The sequence below is a fragment of the Athene noctua genome, chromosome 17 (assembly GCF_965140245.1).
Source record: "Athene noctua chromosome 17, bAthNoc1.hap1.1, whole genome shotgun sequence".
NCBI lineage: Eukaryota > Metazoa > Chordata > Aves > Strigiformes > Strigidae > Athene > Athene noctua.
In genome coordinates, this window is record NC_134053.1 from 3,860,505 (window position 1) to 3,876,304 (window position 15,800).

Sequence of the window (15,800 nt, forward strand, 5' to 3'; positions counted from 1 at the left end):
CCACCGTTCACTGACCCGGGCTGCACCCACCACCAAACCCAAGATAACCCGATTCTTGTTACCATCCCTCACGTAGGGAAGCCCACACGCAGGAAATGCTGATTTCCCTCTCAGTAAGAGACACCGAGTTTCCCCTCCTGGATGGTCTTTCGTTGCAAAGCCAGCATCTCCTTGCTGGGATCTCCCCAGACGTGCCCAGCTCTCCAGGGCAGATTTTAGCCTTACGCTGATTAGATTTCTTCCTGGTCTTTCACGGCTAATCACGCAGCTCCCTGCACCCACATATGCTCAATAACTACTTATCTTCACTCGCCTAAGCAATCTCTTATTTCTTCTTGCCTCTGAAGCTTGACCCTGTGTCAAACAGACCCAGGAGGGGTTGCAGGAGTGGGAAGCAGCTCTGTCTCCAGATGCTGCCATCTCTTAGGAGGTCTCCTGGATCCCCACAGCCACCCTTCAAAAAGAAAGATACCTTTTTCCCCGACTGGTTTCCGAGTTTATTGGTGGGATTTACTGAAGCATTTTGGTGTGGGTTTCTAGGGATTTTTTTTTTTTTTAATTAAAAAAGCAACACCGAAACAATCACACCAGCAGAATCCCTTGCCTGTGGAAGGTGCACAAGTATGACCAAGAGCTCTGCGTACTGACTTGGCATCATGCTGGTTAAAACTCCCTGAAGTGATAGGATCTGAGTTAGTCCCATGCTGAATTGTTTTGTTCTTCTTGCATTAAGAACATCTAAGTATCATTCATTACTTTGTTCATTTAAAATTTCATAGGACTCTTGGCATGGACACCACGATTAGAGAAGCCACATTCCCTTTCAGTTCGTGGGTGAGTTCACACTGCCCCAATACAATGTTGTGGCATTTGGATTTGGATTTCCTCCAACACCGAGGAAACAAAGTTAAAAATAAAGTGTTTTATTTATTCCCTCCCCACACATTAATTACTCTCGTTTCCATTCACACGGAATACTACAGAACATTTTTGTTTATAAGATGCTTTCAGGCTCAAAATTAAATTTTGACATATCTTACTAATTTGGAGAGGTAAACAGAAGTATTAATTGCATCATACCCTATGTCAGCCAACTTTAAAATTAAATTAGAAGGCATCTTCACCATTTAGAGAAACTGGCTATTAAGACAACCATGGGGTTTTTCCTTCGATGAAAATAAAAACAAAGAGAAGACACTGATGTCTGTGCCTTCCCTCTCCTCAAAATGAGGCATGTGTCTCAAATAAGAGGAAGCCTAAAAGAAAAACATCATGTGAAAAAAATGTTTCTCAATGGATCATACTGGTCCTAGAACAGGACATTACTGTGAATATGCATGAATGGCATGAGTCAAACTACACTCAGGAGTAAGCATCAGCTTTCACTTGCCATTTTCTGAAGCCTTCCAATCAGGCTGCCAAGACAGCAGCTGAATGACAAGATTTTTATTTGAATGTAGGGGGGGAGATTAATGCTGCTTTGGACTAATTGGAAGAACCTTCTTTAAATTAGCTTGCTTGAGGGATGTGCTGCTTCTCTATTTGTCCAACTCGCAAAAGCAGTAACAAATCGTGAATAAAAAGAGACTATGTATTTAAATTCAAAACCCCTTAGCACCACAGTCAGTTGTAAGTTTTGAGAATTTCTATTAAAAAAAAATAAAATAAAATTAAGGACAAGGTCTTTCCAAACTGGTTGCTGTCAACTAAAATGAGAAGTTAGATAAAACTCCCACATGCCAGATGGTAAATCACAATAAATGCTTGGGCTGTTAGATGCACAACAAGCGACAAATGCATTGAAACACACCATCAGAAGCAAACCCAAAATAGAAAGGATATTTTAATAAAAAGTTATCATTTGAAGGAAAGGTTCTTGTAAAGCTCATCGGGATCAAAAGTCATATATTGAGGGTTTCTTACTTTCCTCACTACCTCATAGAAGCATGAAGAACAACTAACAATTTTAGCAGAGTTACATTTGGCTAGGGGCTACTGTCAGCAAGAGCCTTGGAGTTCACTATTCAGACATCACTTATGACCATTTTCTGCCAAGTTACTTAAAAAAATATTGTTAAAGGATAGCAGGGAATTGTTTACTCAAACCATTACTGTTTCCTGAATACAGATGCAAGAAAAAGTTATATTAAGAAGATAAACAGCTGCTACTGTATGCTGTTTAAATGGTAACAAAAGCATCTAAGGGCCATAAAGGGAATAGTAAGGGAATTAAAAAGCATTTTTATGCATGAAGATGGCTAACATCCGTACATTCATTAAAGTGGTATCAACCATGCTTTTAATTAAAAGTTAGTGACAGAAACTTAAATATGATTAATGAAACCTAGTAGCCTACCAGAAGTCTGCTCTATCAAAACCAAGAAGCACAACAAGCTGCGTTTCCAGCCCTCGCTTACTCGTTTCTCTTTCCCTCTCAGAGATGCTGCCACAGTAAGAACACATTGCAAGGACCACAAAACAGCATTCCTGTGAAAAACAGCAAGCCAGGACAAGTCTGCAACCGTGCTTTCATGCTTAGCCATTCTTTATTTTGTATATCCCGAGGAGGCATTTCAATTACCGAGCAGCCCAGGGCCAAGACAACAAGCTGGTTACTTGTCAGAATAACCAGCTATACAGTGATCTATCAACCATCGCAGGCATGACGTCTGCCAAACGCCAGGAAAAAGGCTGCCCTACAAACAGCAGCCTCCTATTCAACAGTGGAAAAAAATCGCTCAGAAGCCAGTGCTGAACTCTGCAACGCAGATAGTCTTCTTGTGTTACTCAGGAGCACAACACAGTCATGACAAAAATAAACTACACGATAAAAATACAGCACGAGCAAAAAGATGTGGGCATGGAGAGGTAATTAGTGTGCAATAGGAGGATAAGGAGTCCTACAGGCCATAGATATTTAGACATGCAATCAAACCACCTCCTATTTAAGTCCTGATGTCCACAAAGACTAATCTATTACCACTGTCCTGTTGCACCTCTGTCATGTTCAAAGCTGAGCACATGCAGATTATGTCTTCAAAGACTGAAGATGTTTTTCAGCATCCTATTACCCACTTAGCTGCTTCCAGGCACACAGAGCACACAGAAGATGGAAGCTCTCACTTCAGAGCAGGTACTAACACAGGAAGAAACTTTTTTTTTTTTTCTTAAATACACAATTTAAATAAACTTTACCTCAGTTGTGGCATTTTAACATAAAACGCGACAGGACTGAGCTGCGTGCCTGACTGGACAGGGCACTACTCTGAGGGGTTCCCCATTCCTGGCTCTGCTAATGATACTCCAGCCCCAGGTTGAGCACCTCAGTGCATTCCTCTGTGCTTCTACTTCTTCAGTGGAGTAAGAGGGGCTGGGGAGGAGGTGACGAAAGTGATTTAACTCTCCCGCAGCGGGACAAAAAGCTTAAATTGTTCATGCTGTAGCCTGCTGCCACGGGGCAGCAACACGCTCCAGAATGGAGCCCAGGGCTGTTTGGGAGCATGAGGCAGGGCCCCTTCTGTCAGTGATGGGGAGGCCAGGAGAAGGGACCGCCAGACCCGGCAGAGAGGATCCCCTCTTGTGCCCCACGGTCCAGCTAAGGAACGGGCATTCTGCTCTTTCCAAAGGGAAAAATCTTCCTCCCGCCCTCCCGAGGGGAGGCGCTGCCTCAGGAGCACGGCCGACTTCCAGCCGGCCACCCCGCAGCTCACTGACCGCAGGGGCGGCTCAAGCCCCGGGAGCCCCCGCGAGGTTCTCCCTCGGCTGTAATTACTCGGAGATGTTTCTGCTGCGAGGCCGCTGCCGGTCTCACCCCTCGGTTGCTACCACGGGCAGGGAGGGCACCCCCGGGCAGCGCCCGCGCCCCCTCCTCACAGCCAGGCCTCGGCCGGGGGGCTCGTGGGCCACCCCCTCCAGGACAAAGTCTCCACAAGTCTCTAACGCGGTGCCTCTGGCAAAGCTGAATTTGTTGAAATTCAAGCCCGAGAGACGCGGTAACCGAGGAAGGAGGACAAGGAGGACCGTGGCAGGATGAAGGCTCTCCCGTGGGCCCGGTCCGCTCCGGCCTCACACATACGGACGGTTCCCCGATACCCAGCGCAGATTCCTCCACATCCAGCCTCCACCTACCGAAAAATCACCCCCCCGCCATTACAAAACGCCCGGTGTGGAGGGTGCCCGTCCCCGGCTGTCCAACACCGACACTCAAACCACGACCGGAGGGGGAAAGGTCTTTGCTGCCTACGACCTGCCAGCACAGAGAGAAAGGAATAACGGGGCGTCGGCGGGGGGTGTCACACAACCAAACCTCGTTAGTACCCCCGCGGGGTATGTCAGAGCACGGCTACGAACGCCTCATTATTCTGTATCGGTAATGAGGAGCCGAGGCAGCGTGCTGCTATGGCTGCAGCGCCCGGAGCCCCCGCGGCGCAGCGGACCCGTCCCTCCCTGTCATTTACTCCTCTATTCGGGAAACTTTTACCGCCGAGGCTTCCCGCTGCCCGAGGGCGAGGACGAGACAGCCTGACCCCGTTCAGGCCGCGGGAGCGCCCGGAGGTACCGGCCGGGCACCCGCCGGCGCCGCGGCCCGCAGGGGCCGGTCCGCCGCCGCCACCCGCCGAGGCCCCGGGGAGGGGCCCGCCGGGCCGCCCCGGCCCCCTCGGGGGAGGCTGCAGGCGCCCCGCGGGCCCGGCCTTCCCCCCCCGCTGCCCTCAGGCCCGCGGCGGTTCCCGCCCCCGCCGAGGCAGCGGCCGGCCCGGCCCGGGAGGGCCACCAGGTGCCGGGGCCCGCCCCGCCGCCCCCCGCGCGCCCCCTCACCACGCACCGGCTGCTCCCGGCGCAGCGGCCGCGGCTCCCGGTGCTGCTGCTGCCGCGGCTCGGCGGCTGCCGCTGCCTACGAGTCGCTGCCTGCCGACATGCCCGCGCTCCGCTGGCATAATCCCCGGCGAGGGTGGGCCGGGCGCGGGCAGCTCCTCACCCGCCGGCTCCGCCGCGGCGCGGGGACGGCGGAGGCGGGAAGGGGGGGGGGGGGGGGGAAGAGGCGAGGCGGGCGGGCCGCCGCAGCTCGGCGCTGCGGGGCGGGGAAGCGGGGACAGGCGCAGAGCCCCGGCGCTGCCCCTGCCGCGGCGGCCGGGCAGCTTTATCCCCCCGCGCGGGCCGTGCCCACCGCCGCGGGGAGCCGCCACTTCCTTCCCCGCGCCGGGCCGGCGCTGCCGCGCTGCGGGCGGGCGGGCCGGGGGCGCCCCCTGCCGGCCGCGGGGGGGGGCAGCGCCGCCGGGGCCCGGAGCCGCCGGCCGGGGGCGAAGCCGCGGGACCCCCCCGGGGCGCGTTCGGGAGCGGGCGCGGGCCTCGGCCCCGGAGCAGGCCGCTCCCGTCCGCACCCGTGAGGGGCTCCGGCTCGCCGCGGGCGCTCCTGCCGCCTTCCTCCAGCCGCTGCCCAGCGCGGGGGTCCCGCTGCGGCTCCGTGCCCGCGGGAGCGGTAACGGGCGGTTACGGAGCCAACTTGCACGGTGAGGCGGCGGGGAGGGAAGCCCCAGGGCAGTCTCTAGCTCTGACCCTACCCCCAGGCGTTTAGCAGACCTGGTTACTCCTGGAACTTTACTCACTGCAAAGACTGGGGGGAAAAAAAAAAAAATATCACTAAACCTTTATCAGTCATTTTATTCTGAAAAAAAAAAAAAAAAACCAACAACAAACCAGCAACAAAATTTGCTGTACTGCTTTAAAAACTTGTCAATTTGCTGCGGGTTGGTGGTTGTTTTGTTGGGGTTTTTTTAAGGATGCATCACTTGACCCCTTCTGTTCTATTCTGCAAATGCCAAACACTACCAGCAAGCAGCCCCTTGTGCAGTCCTGGGTAATTCCAAACCCACCAGCTGATGCTTCAGGCTCTTAGTCCTCAAACTGCACCTTGCACCTCACCACGACCCACTCCCCTTTCTGCTCTTTTTTGCAGAGCTTGAACTTGCCTGCCTAAGAAATGAGTTTGTTTTGCCCCAGGAAGGTCTAAGTCCACTTTATAGCTCTTCTTTTCAGAGCCAAAATGTGCCAGTGCAAGGCAGATTATTAAGAGGTATCAATGGCCCAAAGAGACACTTCTTTCTTTTTTAGAGATGTGGACAAATAGAAATTTTATATTCCAAAGGTTAAAAGCTCAGAGGTGAAGGAGCTGTAACGTTGTTTATCAGAGAAAACTACGCCTGGGAGTGTCTTACAAGGGCCATCTGAGCCAGAAGAGAGCCCAGGAAATCTGGAGAGGTGATAAATACCTACACAGCAGAGAGGGGGCAGGTGGAGTAACACCAGAGGAAGATGATGACAGTCTTCCTCAGAGGAAGCATAAGCTTCTGATTCTCTGGAAGTCCTTATTTGTCCCAAAATACAGAACCAGGCACTTTGCTCATAATAAGGGCAAGAATTTTAAAGGGGATTTGAAAACAAAACAAAGCCAAAACATCTAGCAAAGTGCACAGCAAAGGCAGTCACATTTTCCACAGCAAGCGCACTGCATGTGCCCCACTTTTTGATGCTTCAGGTCTGATTTTCAGAAGCACTGAGCATTCAGGCCTCCCACTGCTTTAATCTGGAACTGCAGATTCTCTGCCCCGCTGAAGAATCAGGCCGAAGGCACCCTACTGAACAGGTCACCCTAAGCCATACATTTATGTGAAAAGATTGTCCTAGAAGCTTACTAAGAGCAACACATACATTCCCCCCAACTTCAGTGTTACAACAGAACAGAAATAGCCTAAAGAGCTCCAACAGACAGAGCTTAAAAAATAAATTCTGACTCACAATTCAGTTTTCTGGATGGAATTAAAAAAAAAAAAAAAACATGAATATGAATGATACTTTTGAAGAATACTTTTAAATTCTACCTGTTAATAAAATGGTGGGGAAACATCTTCAGCTAACTAGTAGAGCTGCACAGGGAAGTCCAGATTCTTTTTTCCTCCCTCAACTCCTCCTAAGGAAAAATTCTAAGTAAAAATATGGAATACCATTAAAACTGTACATGTATTGCTGTAGCCTGGAAATATATTTGAGCAAGTTATCTCTATGCATTCAGGCCCAATTTTGACATTTTAGAATAAAGGGGGAGAAGCCAAGGATGTTGGTTACTCTTTTTCCCAACTCTGATTTTGTATTAAAAGAACCATTCTTGTATAAAAAAAACCCCACAGGGCAGAAGTGGCTGCAAAAAAATACAATTTTTCAAAGAGACTGTGCATGGGTAGGACAGTTCTTCATCACATATCTTAAAACACAGCAGTCTAATTTTAGAATCAGACCTTCACAAGCTTCCTTTACGACAGCTATTCTGGCCTTATAATCATATCATTGGTGGCTAAACATCTTGAACAAGGACAGAATTTGAAGCACACAATATGATTAAAACCTACATTATCACTGATGTAATATCCCAGAACCTATTATTGTTCTTGGGCAGGAGGAAAGAATCTAATTAAACATTTATTTAATATTAAAATACAAACTAAAATATCACTGTTGGACAGTCAATCAGCACTATGCCAACAAGCAGATATGTATTTTTCACCAAGAAATGCATTTTGCATGTATGTTCACAAATACAGCTTGGATTTGATTTGGAATTGTGCGCGGTCGGAACGCTGGCACGGCCCAAACCCCAGCCTGGCATGTTAAAACAGTAACTTAAGTAGTTACAGGCGTGGAGTGTGAGCTGGAGGTGATGTGCTCCCTGGGAGACAGGATGGCTGCTGTCAGCCTCGTGAAGCCAGGCACGCACGGTATCAGAACACCACTCACCGCAACTGTTGGGAGACATCGAATAATTTAGAGCAATATTTTCCTAACGCAGCCAGCAGCAACCAAACTAGCAAAACATTGCAGCTGGCCAGCCATAACCAAAGTATTGCTCATGGTTCTGTCACAATGCAAAATACCCATGTTATACAGTTTAAATTAAAAGGATTTACCATACAACAGTAGTTCTCTAACACTGGTAATTCATGTTGCTTTTTGTATTCAAGTTCAAAATTTCCTACTGGCTAATATTTACATCATCCCATAAATATTTATAAAACAGTAAGGAAAACGAAGTGCAAAAGGATAACACTATCATTTTCTGAAAACAAGCTGCCTTTTAGTTTCTTATTCTTATTATAAATTGAATATCACTATTTAAAAATAATTAATATTTCTAAAAATATTACAATACAGGATAAACATTGATTTCTCAAGTGTAACAAAAATATGTTTAAAATATAGGTGGCTGTTTGAAGTACAAAATATTGCTGTTTGTAAAGGGTAACATGGTTGTAAAACTACTATTGAGGGTTTATAAAAATACAAAACAATTTGCATTTACTGAGTGCATAATTACATATTAGTGCAAAAAAAAAAAAAAAGCATATTTGCATTCAAGAGAGAACTGTCAAAGATTTGCAGAGGTACGTAAAACATGAAATTTTTTCAGAGTCATGCGTATTGACCCCAAATCTCTATTAATCCTTTCCAAGCGATCTTCCAGGGCTTCCTAAAAGAAACAGTCAAAAAAAAAAAAAAAAAAAAAAAGGATTTAATACAACAAAATCTAGTAAGCCTTCTAAAATGAAGAAACTGCTATTATTCCTGTATTCAGCTGTTATCCTTTTTGATGCACATTACTAGCATTCTGTTAGCACCCAAAAGCTACAGCCAGACCTACGTTTGTTTCGTATTATTTTTATGTATGTGTGTGTATTTGTGGGTTGTTGGCTTTTTTTTTTTTTTAAACTGTTTCAGGTATTTTGGTTTTTTCCATGTGACTTACAAAACTCCCATGAGATAAACTTGACAAGAATTAGGACGGGCTGATAATTAGGGAGACACATTTAAGAAACAGCTGACCACTGCAGCGAGTGGCAGTACTGATTTACTGGAATGCACTTTTACTTTCCAATTGAGAAACTGATAACAAGCCCTGGGATTACAATGCAGGAAATGCTGAAGTTGCAGGCTTCACAGACACCTCTGAAACACAACTCTGAGACTCTTTTTTTTTAATTAAGAGTCTGTAGGGCTTTCTGAAGAAGGCACTGTCCTGTATCCCACCTACGCTGCTTATTTTTCCCTTATTTATTTCTTCTTTACACTTTCAAGTAGACAAAACCCAACCAACCAACAACTAAACTTTGCACTTTCTCCTACAGCACAACATCCTCTCTACAGCTTCAGGAATCTATTTCATAGTCACTGCATTTTCTTCATGTATTGCTTTTATCTACATCGCAGTGTTAACCACAAGAACAGACTATTCTTGCAGTAATTCAAGAAAATGCATTCCTTGTACAAAAAAATAAAATATATAAACAGTCTCACACAGAATATACAGTAGGTAGTTTGTATATATATATATATATATATATATGTATACACACACATACTTTATATGCATATATACACACACAAAATAAAGTTGTCAGTTTGTGGCGGGGGCAGAAATCAAATGTTTGCAGGGCTAGTTAGTCTTTTCTGACTCACATGCATACAAATTATCCAGACTTACACCTTTTATATTGCAAGTCAGAGTGTGTCTATAGTTAACTTTCAGTAACTTCCAGATTATCTTCTAATGCAATAAAGTCTAGAGAATAGAGAACATCTTTCACACAAAGTTCAGCCATATTCAGTTCTCAGTGGTATGGAAAAATTCCCATAGTAATCACGCTTACTGTATAGAGGAACTTTATTCCACACTATATATTCTCAAATTGTGGAAGAACAACTTCAGAGACCCATCATATGTAGAAGCTTTTTCACCTGATTCAATCTTGCTTGCAAGGTCATTCTTCCACCAGAACAAGGTATTCGACTCAATGCAGCCTCAATCTAACAACAGAAAATACTTCAGCTGTAAATTATCGTTTCAAGAGCCAATATAAGCTTGTCTTACAAAGAGAGGTGAGGTGTACAGATTACAGATACACGTCCAGTCTTGTTCTTGAACACTAATTTATGTTACTGTAATACTGTGCCGTACAAAGCTGGTAAAAAAGTTCACATTCATAAGCAGACCCTCTCAAGGATCATTCTGAAGAGAACACTCTTAATTGCCAGAATAACCTTCCTTGTTTGAGAGGCCAATTTAAAGCACTGTCCATTAAGGAAGAAAGTCAATTCACTCCAACCCTTCCATTCACACTGCATTTATGTTAAAGTGACTCTCCTTTAATGAAGTTCACGTCCAGAAGAGGACTGGAGTATGGGAAGTAGAGCAGGGAATGATAATGGCACATCCCTTGGGTAACACCAGAAATTGCGTATGAATTTCAGCCATGCATTACATCGCTATATGGCCACATCCCTCACCTCTCACACAACAATTATGTTTCGTCACAACTTTAAAATAAAAAATAATAATAATTTAAAAAAAAAAATCTTTGCCTGTTGCTTTTCTTGAGTCAGCTCATCAAAAAGCCTCTCTGTTTCAGCCAGAGTCTTAATCCTTGCTGTGTATTTGAAGTCTCCCTCGCAAGGTGAGAGCACTGGCTCATACTTTTGTGCTACGCTCCTCTCGTCCCAAGCTGTCATTTTCTTCATTCCAGGATTGATGGATTCAGCACAAGAGCTGTGTCTGACACCTGAATGCTGCCTTCCTATTAATAAAATAGGGTTCTTTTTATTTGTTTTGTAATTGCCTGTGAAATTATTACATAGGACAGAAAAAGAAACTAATCACAAGAAAATCAGCATGATCTCAGAGGTATATAAACTGAGGATAGTGACTAGCAAAGCTTCATTAACTTGCCTTAAGCAAACTTTCCAGAAGAATGCAAAACATTTATATGGGTCATCCTCCAAGTGATCTTTATAACACAGCATATTTTTCAGTTAAACACATTACTGTACTGTGGTAATTAGGAATTACTTTCACTGGTCCAACTTTACTAAATATCACCAAGTAGACTAGTTGTCATGAAAACACTAGCCTAAACAAATGCATTAATAAAAACAAAACCAGAACATTGTGACAAGAATTACAAAAGTGAGGAAAGATTTGGTTCAATCAATCATTTTAAAAATCTGAAACAACTGGCTTTATTATAGTTATTCTTTGCTATCTGTAATGCAATCTTTAACAATAGAATTTTATTAGTATGTCTGAGTATGTACATCTGAATACAGACCCTAGTAAGATATGCATTGTATAACTGAGTTAAGCATAGAAAAACATATTGCCCTTGTTTCTCAATTTAATTATTTTTGTTGTTCCATTGTGTTTGTGCACACACACATATACATGAAAATAAAATACTGTATGAATGGTATTTCTCTGCCTACAGGAATAAGATTTAGGGGATTTTTAAAAGTTGGACTTCATAAATTGTCAGCTTTCTATTTAAGCAGCTGTTACCAACATAAAAGAAAATATGGTAAAAAAAAAAAAAAAAAAAACCAACAGTTTCCCCCCATTCCCCCATTTTGACAGATTACCTTCTACATCATCTAGTGAGAGAAACTGGAGCCTTTTCCTTGGATTATTGTGCTGTAAAGTAGATGCAGGACCAGTTTCCAGGTCATCTAGAAGTATATCAAATCTACAGAGCAGGAAGCACACAATTACTTGCTGGAAATCATGTATCAAGCCAATACAATATTTTCTATTTTTTCACCTTTTAGTTTCTTATAAAACAATTTGCATGCCACCGGCATTGCAAGTCTTCCAACTACTGCTCACAGTACCAAAATACCTCATTCATGTGACTTTCTTTCAGAAGCAGGCCAAGCTGTCACTCCCAAACACACTAAGCTCCCACGCTGTCATCCTCAAGAACTATCAAAGTGGTGCTACACATTTCTTCTTCCTCATGTCCATGTCCTACACTTTAATGTCGCAGGTAAGTTCTCAAACTCTACAAGCCTTGCCAAGCAAAGATCTCTATAAAAACCACAGTATCTAGTACAGTTAGCAGAATTTTTAATGTATTTTTAACATGCTTGTAGGTGCCATGACAGGTAGGTAGATACTACTTTCAACTCTTATTTACATCACTTGATAAGCGGCATGCAGATCTGGACTTACTCCACAGAACAATTCTTCTATGTTACTGATCAATGCTGTATCAATAGCAAACCCAAGGTCTCACCTTGAACGCTGAAGACTGGAATTCTAGATTTTTCTTGCCAGATTTTAAAAAATAAAGATTGGTTTTATATTCAGAAATCTTCACGACTCATTTTTGAGGACTTTTAACGAACAAGAAACAGCAGCATTAAGCCTGCTTCTATGATAATGATGAGAACACAATTGTATTCACAAGGCTCATACCTTGTCACCGTGTTTTCATTTTTGCTAAGCAAATGGCTAAATCCAGGAGAGAGGTTTTCTTTCGGAGATCGTTTTGGGCTGTATGTCACAGACACTGGCGCCAACATTATCTCTCTTGTTGCTGCAAAAGACAAAGTATGTTTAACTACCTAAAACTTCTCCCAGTGCAGTATCTCCCACTCACGTGATCAGGTGTTTACATCTTAAAACAACACTTTTCAAAGCTGTTTACATGTTTATTTAAATTAGATTAAAAGAGCGTTGCAACCCAGAAAAATGAAAGTAAACTTAGAACTCTCACATTTTCTCTGATTGCAGACAAGCTTTTTTTTTTTTCACACTGTTAGAATAATTCAGAAATCCTATCTTTATTTTTCTTTTTTTCTAGAGCAGCCTTTCATTATTTGCATCTACTTTTTGAGTAACACAAACCAAACTTTGAAAAAGCACTTACTTGGAGTATTGGATTTCCTGGTTGAAGGAGGAAGGGATGATGACCTCTGGCCAGAAGGGGAGCTGTACCGTTTGGGTCTGTGTTGGTCTTTACCTTTCTCGGGGGATCTGTTAGCAACTAAAGAAGTTTCAACAAACCCAACAGTTTGACGTCGATTTGATGTTTCTAATTAAAAGGGAGAAGTTATTATATTAATCAATCCTTTTCAATACAAGGACTCGCAAGTATTCTCCTGTACTCAGCTTTTACTGTACAAAGACTGCATTTAGTCTGGCTCATGTTAACAGAGTTGTGCTGTTTTGCTCAGGTCTCACTTTCTGCTCATCACATTCATGAAACAGTTTAACTCATGAAAGAATGCTTTGTAGTGTGTGGGGGAGAAATGCTGCTAAATAACACTGGTTTAATAAAGAGACAGTGGAAAGCAGGACAAAAGCATCTTTTGGGAAAGAGGGTTTGTGTACCTGCCTAAACCAAGAACATAAGCATCTGAGAGAGACTCTATGTTTTCTAACTACAAGGCTTCCTACATCAGTGTTGTTAGAACAGCTCAGTACAGTCCTACAGTACACATGCCAGCTTTCTTACTAACATTCCGACACAACACCACGAGGACAACACTAAAATGGATGTACAACCAGCCAGAGCTTTGTTAGAGCCCCATTAACTGTTTATAAATACTTAGATATTCTTAGAAAAATGACACTAACTACTCTTTAGCTTGAGACCTAACAGCAACCTTTGCATTCCCCCTGTTTCAAACAAATCACTATATCATTTTGAATTTTCTTGGGAAAACTCCAGAAGTTTGCATGCTAAAACTCTTTTTATCACATCACTCAAGCCTGATGGACTTTAATGCTGAGAATAACAAAGCCAAAAGACATGCAAACAAAGAAAAGCCAGTAAAGACAAGTTCAGGAATATAAAAACAAAAGTTACTAGCTGATGAGTCTTCTTTTTCTGTCTGTGTACCCCAATCCTTAAATGCTTTTCTTTCTTCAAGTTCTTTAAAGGCTTTTATAATTGGTGCTTCTGACATGTCATTTTCTTTCTTTTCTATTGTGTTTGTTGAAGAGTCTTCTTGTGAGGAGTCTTTTTCAGGAGGAGAATGGTGCCTTACAAGAACATGAGGAAGTGGAGGGGAAAAAAAGGATCAAGGTTTTTTTACTGTATTTCCTATATCCAAATACTAGCTGAATAAACAAAAAACTGGAAAAATTTAGTTTGGGATTTACAGTCATCAAACCATGAATTTTAAGAGTGATTTTTAGTTTCAGCCAAGAACCTCAGAGGATTGCATTATAGCCCATTCAAGAATCTAATGTTGAACAGTGTGAGTTAAATTTGGTGATTAGACATGTTCTTAGTACTAAATACATCCTGACAGAGGCTTTAGGAGCTTGTGAGGAAGAAATCAAACTACTGAGAAATTATACCCTCAATTACACCTGGAGCTTCACCCTGGAGGAAGGCTGCAGCCAGCTGCTACAGCTCACATCCAGTACAACACAGCACACTGTGTCCAAACTCGGGGTGGAGCTGGACACAGACATGGGAAGTGGGAAGCCAGCAGTGCAAGATGCAGTTGAAGCTGTCTGATATTTCAGGGAAGGTACTGAAAGCTGCTGCTGTTTGCTTCATAGCAGGTTAGTGAAGGAAGAAAGATGTTTTGGTTTTAAGGAATTGTATAGCATCTACAATATGGAGAAATTTCTTTTAGAACTCAACAAGCACAAAAATCTAAAAATATGAATCTAGTCAATTCTGGATACAGCTATTTTTAGAAGTGTTCAACTTTACATCATAGTGGAGACTGAAGGAAACCAACTCACCTAGAAGGAATGTAGGTTTCTTCTAATCTGTTATCCTTGGGGCTTTCCTGAACTTCCAAAGGCTGGCCAGTGAAGATTGAATACTCTGCTCCTGGTATCAACCACTTCCGCCTGCTGACATCAGGAGTTGCCAACTTGCTATAGGAGCAAAAAATTTCAAAATTATGAAAGGCTTTGGAATTTTTTCTCTTTTTTTTTTCTTTAAGAAAAAAAATTAAGAAAATCCAGCTATTTATTCTAATTAAACAGAATATAACAAGAAATATGCAATAAACTTGTAAATACTGTGGAAAAATAACCGATTTTAAAAACATGTTTGTGAAGTAAAATATTTTTTTTTAAAAATTGTATGTGGAGGCTTCGGTCTAAATTACACAATATGTATGTGTGTATGGAGTTCAGAATGCAGAACTCCACAAAGAGCTTCTTGTAATTTAATGCTGCTCACTCAGACAGAGGTTTGGGGAACAAGTAGTTCTCAACTAATTAAACAAAAACATTTTGCTGTAGTTTACTCCAAGTTCAGAGAATCTGACCCCAGCTTTCCTTTTGACACCATTTGTTTGAAAAATAAAAAAACCCAAACAACTCAAACAAGAAAAAGTCTCTGTCGACGACCTGAGAGTGATAAATATTAACTAATAATAATATACTCATTGATGCTTATCTTTATTATCTTGAAATATCAAAAGAAAAATGTGATTTTTACACACAGGAAACTAATGATAATTAGGAAAAAAAGGGTTCTTGTTTACACAGGCCATGAACTGTAACTACTATTCTGTAGATCTGCCCTGCTGTGCATTCAACTGGAAGGAGACTTTCTTTGAGCCTTGGAGATCAGTTAGGGACAGAGTAACTTCCAAATCCATACTGGCTCTTACATCCTCCTCCCTGATGCACATGGTCTTCCTTTTTTTTGTTCACTGTTGAGGGATCTTGTTCATAAATATTAAAATATGTCTAAACAGAAATCTGTCCCTGTCCTATACTACTTGCATCTTCACAGTAACCAAAAATCTGATCCCCTCCCAGAAAAAAATACTGCTGTTCAATATATACAAATTGACATCCACAAAACACATTATCACTTTTGTGCTTCACAGCATCACTGCTGAACTGGGAGAGACACCAAAGAAGCCATAACTAATAAAAACTGAAGAGGGACAAAGCTTTTCAGGTCTTCAAAACATTAAAAAAAAAAACAAAAAACAAAAAACAA

General features: G+C 42.8%; 2 protein-coding genes across 13 annotated transcripts in view; both read right to left on the reverse strand.

Annotated features, from left to right (window-relative positions):
- PITPNM2 (phosphatidylinositol transfer protein membrane associated 2) overlaps window positions 1-5,045 on the reverse strand; it is a 141,618-nt gene extending 136,573 nt beyond the window's left edge. For 3 of the 6 annotated variants that reach the window (XM_074921469.1, XM_074921468.1, XM_074921467.1), the window contains exon 1: window positions 4,823-5,045. The gene's annotated coding sequence lies outside the window, so the exon portion shown is untranslated. The remainder of the gene's footprint in view (window positions 1-4,822) is intronic. The other 3 variants (XM_074921470.1, XM_074921472.1, XM_074921471.1) reach the window with 1 other exon arrangement.
- A 2,157-nt stretch (window positions 5,046-7,202) lies between these two features.
- The window catches only part of MPHOSPH9 (M-phase phosphoprotein 9), a 32,241-nt gene continuing 23,643 nt past the window's right edge, over window positions 7,203-15,800 (reverse strand). For 4 of the 7 annotated variants that reach the window (XM_074921397.1, XM_074921395.1, XM_074921398.1 and 1 more), the window contains 8 exons: window positions 14,579-14,716; window positions 13,686-13,861; window positions 12,744-12,908; window positions 12,290-12,410; window positions 11,455-11,558; window positions 10,405-10,616; window positions 9,781-9,849; window positions 7,203-8,515 (listed from right to left, as the gene is read on the reverse strand). In XM_074921397.1, coding sequence (XP_074777498.1) covers window positions 8,414-8,515; window positions 9,781-9,849; window positions 10,405-10,616; window positions 11,455-11,558; window positions 12,290-12,410; window positions 12,744-12,908; window positions 13,686-13,861; window positions 14,579-14,716 — 1,087 coding nt within the window. In that variant the 3' untranslated portion in view covers window positions 7,203-8,413. Of the gene's footprint in view, window positions 8,516-9,525; window positions 9,605-9,692; window positions 9,850-10,404; window positions 10,617-11,275; window positions 11,294-11,454; window positions 11,559-12,289; window positions 12,411-12,743; window positions 12,909-13,685; window positions 13,862-14,578; window positions 14,717-15,800 lie in introns of those variants that run through there. The other 3 variants (XM_074921396.1, XR_012634711.1, XR_012634710.1) reach the window with 3 other exon arrangements.